Below are 13,213 nucleotides of genomic sequence, written 5' to 3' on the forward strand. Positions count from 1 at the left end.
CCGTCGTCAAGATCGCCACCATCCAAGAAATACCATACAGATGCCCACAGCATCTCTAGTTCCGACGATGACCGTCTCATCATTGACGAGGAATTTCCTCCTCTGCCTCCTCCAAAGCTGAAACCGGACATTTATAGCTATCTTCTTCAAAAATACGATCCGAAGTACCGGAATTCGAAACTTCTTCTTCAACAAATTCTGAAATACCGACCACGCTCTGAGATATCACAAATAGTAGAAACCAGGAACGGCTTCATCATCAAGTCATCCTCACCAAACTTTGCTACAACCATCCGAGATAAACATAGCTTCGAAATCTTCGGAAAAACCGCAACACTTTCTCCACTCGCTAACAATAAGCAGAAACAGCGCCCACCCCCACGCCAACCACCTACCATGTCGGTAGTGGTCCGCGGGGTTGATCCGTCGATAACAGATGCAGAGATTGAAGATGAACTACGAGAGGAAGCCTATTCCTTCAAAAAATGTATCCGTATTCGGAATAACCAGGGGCCAACCTACATGGTCCGGATCTTGACCACTTCACAAGAAACGATCAACGATCTACTAGATAATGGAGTATTCATCTTCAAAAAGAGACATCGTGTAGAACCGTCACGATCACCAGCACCACTTCCTCTTAGATGCGAAAGATGCCAGGAATACAATACGCACTCCACTGATCGCTGCACAAACCAATTCAAATGCGGCTATTGCTCTGGACCACATCCAACTCGCACCTGCACTAATCTTCAACAAGCTCCTACTTGTAATACTTGCCACGAAAGATCTCATCCAACTTACAGTTATAAATGTAAATCTCGGCCTACTCCAGAAGAGACTAAACCAGAGCTAGTAGTACCATTACGTACTCACGACGCTCAGAATCAAACAGTGGATACACCACTGGAACCCAATCAATATGTCACCCTTCATCAATTATTAGCATTCATCACTTTGACCCTTCAGAATGTCCAACCTTTTGCACGGCCACTCATGTTACAGCATGTTCAACATGCCGCTCGCAACCTTTTCCATCTTGACTTCCATGCTACCTATAATGGCCCCTACGTACATTTCCATGCAACTCCACTTAAAACTGCTGTCTAAATCTATCTTCACTATGGCTTTTATCATGGCTCTCATGTTCTTATTCCTCAACATCCGCTCATTTTTCACTCATAAAATTCTGTTTGAACAACTTCTATTAGAAGAAAAAGTCAATACTTTCCTTCTGAATGAAACTCATCTTACACCCAAGCTCACTTGCCGCCTTTCAGGATATCACATTCTTCGCCATGATAGTACCATACCAGCCCGCCGTGCTAATGGTGGCGTTGCCATAGGTTTTTCACCTCATATACCTCATCGTACTCATTCCGCTCCGATTCAAAACCTACCAGAACATCTCATTACTACTCTATATTATAAGTCATTATGTGTAACAGTAGCCACCATTTATGTTCGTCCCGGTCACACAATTCCACTATCATTCTTTCACTACATCTCTAATAACTTCCGTCATTACATCATTTTAGCAGACATTAACTTTCACAGCCGCTCTGATAGAGATAAGACAACTTTCACGAATTTCATTGTCACAACTACGACCGGTATAATTCATCCTTTACCTAAACCCACCCGCCCGGAATCCAATACTACTCCTGACGTCGCCATAACTTCATCCTCTTTATCACACCGTATTCACATCGATATTTTAGATCCAATAGGAAGCGATCATGTCCCAATTAAACTCAGCCTCCGAGTATCCACTACCTCTATCACCAACACACCACCCCCTCCCAGACTAATCCCCCGCTATGATAAAGCAGATTGGTCGAAGTATCGGACTTACTTAAGTCACTCTCTTCAGCAATGCGTTCCTCCCACTACGGAAGATGAGTTATACTCTATCCTAGATCATATCACTAAACATATACAAGTTGCCTCCGAACAGTTCATTCCTAAATCTACCTATTCACCCCATAAACCTAAACTACCCCCACAATATCTTACTCTCATACAGCGCTCCCGTCAGTTTTATACAGAATATGTGCGATCTGGTAACCGTGAAGCTCTTCAACATCACCGAGCCCTCCACCGTACAGTTTCAAACTATGTTAAAGCTTATAAATTACGACAATGGATCAAGGCGTGCAATTCTCTTTCTGATACATCCCACCCTACAAAATGCATTTGGAAGCGTTTTAACGCCCTCACCGGAAAATTCACCAGAACATCCTATCCACTCATTCATCGTGATCAAGCACTCCACTCAGACCAAGATAAAGCTAATGCCTTCGCTACCTATTTACAGGATATCTTTACGCCTTTGTCAGCTACACGTCATTTTCGTCATCATCCTACAGATCACTTTAACTTTTGGTCTCCACATCTTCAACCAAACGTGCATCACACAGTCTCTTCTCACAAAGCTCTCACTGCCCCCATCACTCCTATCGAGATCAAGCATGTAGTTACCCGCAAACGCAACACAGCACCCGGCATCGATAACATCTCTTATCGCCATGTGAAAGAAAGCCCACCTGTTCTGATAAATATTCTTGCCCTGATCTATACTTTTATCCTTCGTACTGGCTATATACCCGCTCCGTGGAAAACGTCTAAAGTTCTTATGTTTCTTAAACCAGAGAAACCTCCCGACCAAGTATCCTCTTACCGGCCGATTCAGCTAACCCCGGTTTTCACTAAAATTCTGGAAAAATCATAGTACAACGCCTTCATCTCCATCTTTCACGGTACAACCTCTTGCCAGTCCACCAAGCAGGATTCCGCCCACAGTTCAGTATTAACGATCAGCTCATGCGTCTTCTAAACTACATTACTAATCACTACAATACGGCAAAACCATCCTGCCTGGTCCTTTTTGATCTGGAAAAGGCATTTGATAAAGTTTGTCATCAAGGACTTCTCTCTAAGTTACTCAATTTTCGCCTTCCCCTCGCATACATACGATTCATTTATAATTTCTTGTCTGGACGCCTCGCATACGTTTTCATTAATCAACAATCATCTCATCCTAAATTCCTACATTCCGGTGTACCACAGGGTTCTTCGCTCTCTCCCCTACTCTACCTGCTGTATGTTGCAGATATGCCTCCACTTCCTCACAACGTTCATTTATTTCAATACGCCGACGACACTGCCTTTCTTGCCGTAGGTCGCACTGTTCACCAACTCAACACAGCACTGCAGGAGGCGATAGATACATTTGTCCTATGGTGTGATAAATGGAGGCTTAAGATCAATGCCAGTAAAACACAAACTACAATATTCCTACCACCCAATAAACGCTCCAAAGTCCACCGCAATCCATCTCTATTAAATCTCAGAGTTAACGACACTCGTCTTCAGCTATCTAAGACAGTCAAATACCTGGGACTTACATTGGACAGACACCTTTCTTGGAAAGCACACCTGCAGGATGTTACAGCAAAAGCTTACCGTCGACTTAACTTACTTAAACGCATAACTGGTACCACTTGGGGTCTTCATTCAAAACTTCTTTTAAACACCTACAAAGTATTTCTTCGCCCAGTGCTGACTTACGGCCATCCTGCCTGGATTGCAGCTCCCCCTTCCTATTATCACAAACTTAAAGTTCTCGAACGACACGCCCTTCGTATAGCATACCGCATCAAGCTTCCCAGTCCAACTCAGATTCTATACGACCGAATGCCTTTTCCTCACATCTTATTCCATCTCGAACAACTTCGCCTTAAGTACTTTCAGAGACGTCTCACTCTTCATCACCCGCTTCTCCGAGATACTATCAACGCTCATACCAACTTCGATCTTCCACATCCCATCACACATTCTCCTCTTTCCCTCCTTTTCACACTGTATCATTACTCTCTACCACCCGACCACCCTGATCTTCCATTGACTCGTACTTTTCTCATAGACCATCCTCCACCGCATATCACACCGTCATATTCAGCACAGTAGTCCTCTGTTACTAACAGGGCTTCCCATTGTCTCTCATCAATGCTTGGAGTAGCCCCCAAGCGAGAAGATTAACTTGCATCTGTCCTCTAACAATCACCCTCGTGTTGTGTTGTCTAGTACACCTCATCTCCTAGTCATCTCATTCTTCTCTTCTCCCATATAGAAAGTATTGTCCAATCTCACAATCAATCAATCATACAATACCGACATTCCCCTACCTCATGATTGCTATCGCAAAGATAGCAATATCCACCTGATGAGTAATAATAAATTTTATGAAATAAAGTGATAATAAAATAATGAAAATTCCCTTAGACCATCTCCCAGTCCTTTCCTCCCAATTCCCAAACTTCTCTTTCCCCATGGAGGGCGTAACCCTCGGGCGGGTAGCTAGCCTTGGCTAGCAAAAAAAAAAAACTTGGTGTCATATATCTTTACCTTTGAGCAGAACCCAGCCTCTCTTATAGCTTTTAATCTGTTAGCGAGGATCACGTGTACATACGCACTTGTGAGCATCACAGACATACGCTTTTTAGAGGATTGACGAAAGTTGACACTTTTGGAGAGTCATTTATATTTTTGATATATTTTTGGTACTTGTTTTGTCCCAAGATCAGACAGCACTTGATTATTTGTTGGCTCATGGAGCTCCTATCTACAAGAAACTCCATCGAGTCAAGCCTTCCAAGACACCAGAGCCTTTCCACTTCGGTGTGAGAAATGCCAAACCTATAACGCACACTTTACTCGTCATTGTCCTAATCCATCTAAATGTTGTTATTGTGGTGACTCTCACTCTACAAAAGCTTGCAAAAATCAGCAACAACAGCCACACTGCTCTACCTGTAACGAAAATCACCCAACATACAGCTACTGCTGTAAGGGAAAACCTCAGGCACAACCGGAACGCCCGAAACTGACAGTGCCAGTACAAAGCTTTGACAAAGCTACATCACCCTCACAATCTCTTGCTCAACCTCTCACTGTCGAAGATCTTCTTCGTTACATCACTATTGTACTACAAAATGTTTTCCCTTTCCAGTGTGAACACATTCTTCGTGTCGCCATTTCAACAGCCAAATCTCTCTTCAATCTTAACTTTTCTGCTACCTATTCAGGACCTTTCGTTCACTTCCACATCGCACCTCTAGAGACAGAAGTATAAACCTAATATGGCAGCGGCAGTATACATTATGACTCTTACTTTACTTTTCGTTAACATCAGATCGTTACAGCAACATAAAGTACTTCTAAGTCTCTTCTGTTAGAAGAAATAATCGATATCGTAGCTCTCAACGATTCAGCTTTAAAACCAACCTCTTCTGCACGACTTTCTAGTTACCAACTTAAACGCTGCGATTACCACGATATATGCGCACGTGCTCAAGGCGGGGTGCTGATTACTTTTTCTCCTAAACGTCTTTATCGACAATACAATCCTACTGCATTTACAAACCTTCCTGAACATCTCTTATTCTCTATATACTACCCTTCTCTTATAGGTAATGTAGCTACCATATATATACGTCCTGGCCATCCAACACCTTTCACCTTTTACGAATATATCGCCCAAAACTTTAAAAACATAATCATCATGGCTGACATAAATATCCATAGGAGAAGTGTCAGGGAGAAACAACGTTTTACGGACTTTATTTCAGTTACACTACAACTTCACATTCATAATCTCCCTGGTCTCACTCGGCCAGCTAGCCAAACAACCCCGGATGTAGTAATCACATCTCTCTCGCTTATAAATGGCTGCGAGGTGAAAGTTCTTGACATGATTGGAAGCGATCACTGTCCTATCAAACTAATCGTTAAAAAGATTCGGCCATCTCTACACTAGTTAGAGCCACATATTATACACCGTTACAATAAAGCTGACTGGTCTCAATTTCGACAGACCGTAAATATCCATATCTCCAATTTCCAACCACAAAATTCAGAATCTGAAATGTACAAAGTTGTCAACCACATCACAGACGCCTTATATTCTGGTGCTCAACAATCTATACCTGTGGAGAAAATTTATCCGTGTAAGCCAAAATTTCCTCCAACCTATCTTTCTTTAATACAGAAACCACGACAGCAATTTCGAGAATATAGACGAACTGGCAACAAAGAATGTCTCCGTCAACACAGACAGTGGCACCGAACTGTTACAAATTATCTTACAGCATACAAACGTCGCACTTGGATCAGCGCCTGTAATAAACTAAACGACGAAGCCTCACCAAGCTGATATTGGAAAACCTTCCATAGACTCACAGGCAAAAGCACTAAAATATCATACCCTTTGTTGGACAATTACGTTCCTCTCTTTACAGATCAAGATACGGCAAATGCTTTCGGAACACAATTACAAACATTGTTCACGCCTGTAATATCATGTAATTCACATAAATGCAATGACTTGTCCGATATTCCAGCTAACCATCACTCTCATATGTAATAGATATCGACCACCCTCTTACAGTACCAATCAGTACACATGAACTTCAAAGGGAACTAATAAGAAAAGAAATACTGCACCAGGCATCGATCATATTTCCTCCCGGCTAGTAAAAGAAGCTCTACTCTCTTTACTTACACTACTCGTTACAGTCTACAACTTTATTCTCCGCACCGGCTTTTACCCTGCGGATTGGAAAGTATCCAAAATCTGCATGTTTTTTAAGCCTAATAAACCAGCATATTCTGTGACTTTTTACCGCCCAATACAACTGACAACAGTTCTCAGTAAGCTGTTTGAGAAAATTCTTGTCCAACGGCTTTATTTACATATCCAAGAGCATAACTTATTACCCATACACCAAGCAGGTTTTCAACCAGCCTTTTCCATTAACTATCAGCTCCTTCGGCTCTCTACAATAATAACAAATCAATATAACAAGGCCTTTCCATCCTGCCTCGTTTTAGTGGATCTTGAAAAGGCCTTCGATAAAGTATGGCATTGGTCTTATTCAAAAATTACATAAGCTAAACCTCCTGATCTGCTACTTACTTATCATATATTCGTTTTTAGTAAATCGAATTCGATATGTTTATATAGGATCTGCTATCTCACACCCTATTTTTTCGTATTATGGCGTTCCACAGGGCTCTGGCCTCAGTCCGCTCTTATATGTACTATATGCGTCTGATATATCAAAACCTACGGAAAACGTGTTCTTATTTCAATATGCCGATGACACGGCCTTTCTAGCTCTGGGCAAGACTACGCATCGGATCTGTATGGCATTACAAACTACTCTCAATGGATTTATGCAATGGTGCAAAACTTGGAAACTTACTGTCAATAGAGACAAAATGCAAGTACTGGTCTTTTTACCCCCAAAACGCCGCTCCAAGGTTCATCGCAATCCGCAAAACCTTAAAGTCACACTTAACGATAATCTCTTCAACCAACTACTACGGCCACATATCTCGGGGTGGTATTCGACTCCAAACTCAACTGGAAGGCTCATCTTGAGAAAATATCTCAAAAGGCTAATATCCGGCTCAATCTTCTCCGCCGTCTACTTCGAGACTAAACGCCGCCTTGCTCCTAAATACATATAAAATGTTCCTTCAACCTATCTTAACTTTTGGACACATCATTTGTGCAACGCTCCCACGAAGTTCTATGATCGTTTGTCAATACTCGAGCATCATGCCATTCGACTTGCACATCGTATCAAGCTACTATATTCCAACTTTCTGACTTATGAGCACATTGACTTTCCTCAACTGACTCAACATCTCGCCGATATCCGCTTGAAATATATACTCTCTCGTCTACCAGTCTCACACCCATTTCTTCTCGATACCCTACAAGCAGATGCTAAAACTGACGCCCTGCATAAGTATTTGCACACGCCATTAAATATACTAATTACGATGTATCTTAATTCTGAGCATCCTACTGCCGACGAACGCGATATCTTCCATATTTCTCATATAGGTGATCATCTCCCTCATTTGTTTCCATCTATGCACCATGTATAATTTCAGCACTAACACTGGGCTTTACCCATGTCGCCATCAGTCTCGAGCGGCTCCCAGACAGAAGAACTAATCTGCATTTGTCTTCTTAACAATGTGTTTGTGATTGTGGCGTGCACGCACTACATCACATCTTTCACCGTCATCATATTTATTTCATAAAGCACCTCAATGATTATATACTCTTTCTTAAACAGTACAAAACAAAAAAAAAAAAGTTTCCTAGTTGCATCACTTTTATATGTGTTCTTTTCTGCACTCACATTTAATATTTGCACTAAACTTGTGTTTAGATTTTTTTATTAATTTTTGTTTTTGATAATTGAACATAGACCATCATGAAATTCTTTAAGCAACAGTGTACTAAAATCTGTGCCAAAGAGAGGGCGTAACCCTCTAATGGCTAATGTTAGAAATATTCTTTGAAATGAAATGATGAATAAAGAATTTTCTAAATCTCTAACCCTTTATACAAAAAGCTTGGTATTGCATTGCCACACAAGTAACACGCCAAAGTGGTAGTCATTTTGTTTTGTTTCAACACCTCATTTTTTGCTGTGTACATATTGTGGTTAATGATATATAGCCCAAAATTATCGTTAACTTTTATACTTTAATTTACATTTAACTAAAATAATGCCCAATGTTGATACACATATCAGTGGATAGATAACATCAAGATGAATAAAGTTAAATGTTTCAGGTTACCGGTACATTTTCATGCATTGTTTTCGAGAAAATCGAAACAAAACTCAATGCTAAATTGGCCTATTTTGGCGTTTTGGCATTTTGGTCTATTTTGGCATTTTGACTCCTAGCATATTTGGAGACGCAATTAGCCATACAAATATAGAAAATGCTTATAGCCTTAAGTATAGCTTATTTTATGAAACTCTGGCCATTTTTGGCCTTTTTATGGTTATTCAATGATTTAAAAACTACTTTTTTCTTTGAAAATAAAGTATAAGCTTAAAAAATAAGCCAATCTTTCACTATATACAACATGCGCGCCGACTTACATGGGTGCTCTGGGACTCCGGCACCCACAAGATTTTTAGTTTGGACCCAGGTTTGAATCCATTTCTTTTCTGTTTAAGTCAGTCGTGTTACCGACTGAGCTACGGCAGCCCAAACTTATCCTTATAATACCGGTATATTTTACTTTATTACAGCACAGCCCTTTATAACAGTGCTCATAAGATTTTAAGTAAAAATAAATCAATGAAATAAAGAGATTTTCCTGTAGGCTAACAGGTCCCGCCTTTGACATGAATACAAAAAATTTTGGAAAGTTGGCGCAGTATTAATTGATTTCTCAAGACAGAAAATATGTTTTGTTATACAACAAACTCTTGCTTTTTTAAATTATTTTTTTTCTCTCCCCATCCCACAGATTTAGAGCTAGCAACAACTTCACAGCTTACAGAAACGTGTCTCCTTATCAGATCATAAGCAGTAGTACGACTTTCTCTCAGCAGATGAATGTGATTTCATATTTGCTGTTGTTTATCATGTAATGTGCAAATGGTATGTTCCGATATAAGTTTCTATTCAAAATGAATTGTAGGACTATTATGTACACATGAAAAGCGCTACAAATCTGTGACAAAAGTTTTCCTCACTTTGTATGTGCAATATATGATTGTTGATTCTACATTATGTAGCCCTCCCCTTAGTCTAGTGGCTACCGTGTGTCACTTTGGCACACGGGGTCCTGAGTTCGATTGCCGGTGAGAGAGCATTAAAACTTGAACGCATTACGGATATACGGACTCCATCTTCAATTGTAGATCTATGTCTCATATGTCCTCGGTGCTGGAGAAATGCCCTAAACTTCAACGAACAACAATGTTTCTTTCACTCAAAGACTGCAGTATTAATTAAATCAGTTGTTTCGAAAAGGCCATGAGTCAGAAAAGTAAAGTTGTAACAAAATCGAAAAAATTGATACCCTTTAAGAGATAGTGGTTATATTTCTAACCACCCACTCTTTCGTAAGTTATCGCTGCATGAATGAATGAATTAGAGATTACTTAAATAACCACCGATTGCTTCCTAGAGCGTACATAATACTTATTACCCAGCCAAAGTAGCACGTTATAAAATCATGGCATGACACTAAGAAACTAAATATAACGAGATATTTGTGTTGGGATTTACAGGGAATTTTGCCACTTAAAGGGTTTATTTTTGAAAATTCTTATAGGCAAAAAATAATCGACCTTTCAATACCTGTATCTCCTATTATGAAAGAGGTACTCACGGTATTTTCAACCTAGATGGTGTATCTAAGTTCACAAAAACAATGTACTCAATGCAAAATATCCATTCTCTCACTCGTGATCTTTTCAAAATTACTGATTCAATTTTAATAGAAACTTTCACCAATATTTTGATCTGAATCCTTACCAGTTTACAGGTTACACCTCATAATAGATTTCTTGTAGTAAGGTATCCTATATCGTGAAAGATGGAGCAAGGTAACGCAAACAATTGGTCGGAGACGGGTTATAAGACTTTTGATATTTTGACTATAAAATTGATTTTGTTCAATTCTTCACATCTTACTTAGTCTACACACTAAATTTCAACTTGTGCAAATGAAGGGATTCAAAGTTATGTGGGGTTAAACTTTTGCCAAAAAATAGGAGCTTTTAGGACTTCTGGTTTTTGACTTAAAATTTCGGATCGCGCAAATTAAACCCGGTCATAAGTTAAGATGGTGTTTCATTGTGCAAACTGGTATAATGTTCAGCTTATAAATTTGAATGAAAAATGAGTTCACGACTTGGAAACGCTGCTTTGATAATACTTAGAAATGTGAAGTTTGTGTAGACTTGCCAACGCGATTGTTGTTATTCGTGTTGTTATTCGTTGTAGAAAACTAATACTGTTCTGAGATATATACCACCCTTTATTTTCATTATGTCTAGCTCAGTTTTCCAATAATGTAAAAGTAGCCAGAAGTAGAAGGCATTGATGAAACCAATTTCAGTTATCATTTCAAGAATGAAGAAGATGCAATTGCATTCCTTGCAAAATGTAATGTTATTAAGACAAGAGAAAATATTGAAAAAGTGACTATGTGGATCCTATACGCACACAACAGATAAAGGTGGCCCACGTGGCGTAGTAGCTAGCGCTCTCGACTTCGGTGTGAGCGGTCCCGGGTTCGATTCTTAATGGGGACACTCGGTCGAAAAAGTGTGGCAGTTTTTTTCAAGCCAGCCATCTTGAGTGAGGTTTTTCCTAGGTTTCCCTCATTCACACCAGGCAAATGCCGGAATGGTACCTAACATAATGGTCCCAGGACGTTTCCTTTTTTCCCCAATCCTTTCATCCGATAATGTGCTAGCCGAGGGACGTCTTCCCTCATATACGTGAAGGACTAAATGGCCATAGATGCTGACAGCTCACAAATCTAATTCCTTCTTTCCCCACAAAAGATAAAGATAAATAGAAAATTGGCTTTGTTTTTATCTCCAGCAAAGGAAAATGCACAAGAGATAAAACTTGTAAATCGTGCAAGAAAACACCAGGAAAATGCTGCACTGAAGAATGTAATTATCTAACCAACCCGCTCTAGAACATTATTCTCCCTTGCATAACACCCCTTGCTTTTGACAAAATTTTGACCCCCTATAACTTTGGATCCTTTCGGTTGCGCAAGTTGAAACTGGGTGTATAGACTAAGTAAGAAGTGTATAATCGATAAACATCAATTTTGAAGTGAAGTCCTATAACCCACTATATTTTTGACAAATTTTGACCCCACTTAACTTTGAATCTCTTCATTTACGCAAGTTGAAATTAAGTGCGTAGACTAAGTAAAATACACAGAATCGAATAACAGCAATTTTAAAGTCAAAATATCAAAAGTCCTATAACCCTCTCCGACCCAGACAGTTGAATATAAGTAATTTCTTTTCGTTTAATTCTTTTCATTGACTAACAATTGTTTAAAATGATTTACCTATATAAAAGATTTTTTGTCTATGTCTCTATTTTTAGAAAATTTATATGGAAGCTAATTTAATAGGAGAGTCTCGGAACTGTAATGAATTCAAGTTCGTACTATCTAGTTAATAAAACAGAAGCCAAAGAAGTGTATAAGGTTAAAATCATTTTAATCTAAACTCTTAAAAAGTGAAGAACACTTTATCTAATTACATATACGTTTAATCTGGAATTTTAGACATACTCTCTTTGAGTGTAATGGTATTGTGTGGAAAAACCTGTTTCGTGTGAGGTCCATCGGTCGATGAGACATAAAATCTCGCATTGAACTCTCATAGTTCGAAGCCCAACTAAATAATGAGTACTGTCGTTTATAGCCTCGGTGTCCATAGGGATATAAAACAGAAGAATAATCCATTTTATTTATTTTTATTTTGTTATAGCCCCCTCCATTTCATCTATGCTCTAAGTGTTCAAACTACCGACTCACTAGCTGTACCACTAACTTTATAATAAATTACAGTGTTTCTATATGTAAAATGCCACATAAATGTATATGTAAGCAAATATGTATAAGCTGTATGTATAAGCAAATATTTTTCTTTCATTTAACGAGTTAAAAAACGTAGTATTCTTCTCTTTAATTTTTCCAGTGGCACCGTGAGTCATCAGCTGTCGGCTACCGCCCTCCTGCCATCCCATGACGCCAAACCTCTGGACTTCTACGAGTTCACTGAGGACCTTAGCTCCATGCGCAGTTCACACAAAGGACTGTGGGACTGCCTTGTGGGTTGTCGTCATAAAGTGGACCAGCAACTCGCAAGAAGGAGGGTGAGTTAACCATTAACATCTCATTGCGGTCACTGAAGCATCCATCTTTTCTCCAGAGAATACTAGTTTCCTTAATAAATTTGTAATCAACTGGTGTTTTCGCCTCGCCGAATTTACATATTTTGAATTTCAGAAATGCAAATGTGTCATTCCTATGAGATAAAAATAAAGCAATGCATTTATCTGGTTGGTGTATTGTGAAGTCTTTCTTTCTAGTAGATATTCAGAAAATGTAATGTCGACACACCAGCGTGAATTTTCCCGTTACTTCCTCATATTCCGTGAAATATATTTGAATACAATTACAATCAAACAACAAACTATTCTTCTTTCTCAGTAAATACTGTAAATGATCAATGTCTATTTATGCAAACATAATATTTAGAAGCCAGTCAGGCAATCCAGGAATGCATCAAGTACCCCAAAATTATTCAGACATATTGGTAAGACTTTTTGAATTCATTAAACA

At 39.3% G+C, this 13,213-nt stretch overlaps 1 protein-coding gene across 1 annotated transcript in view; it reads left to right on the forward strand.

Moving 5' to 3' along the window:
* LOC145661599 (43 kDa receptor-associated protein of the synapse homolog) overlaps positions 1-13,213 on the forward strand; it is a 259,156-nt gene that overhangs the window by 53,590 nt on the left and 192,353 nt on the right. The window contains exon 2 of the mRNA XM_081726917.1: positions 12,567-12,744. Within this exon, the coding sequence (XP_081583043.1) occupies positions 12,664-12,744 (81 nt within the window). The 5' untranslated portion in view covers positions 12,567-12,663. The remainder of the gene's footprint in view (positions 1-12,566; positions 12,745-13,213) is intronic.

The sequence above is a fragment of the Thermobia domestica genome, chromosome 10 (genome assembly GCF_964235325.1).
Source record: "Thermobia domestica chromosome 10, izTheDome1.hap1.1, whole genome shotgun sequence".
NCBI lineage: Eukaryota > Metazoa > Arthropoda > Insecta > Zygentoma > Lepismatidae > Thermobia > Thermobia domestica.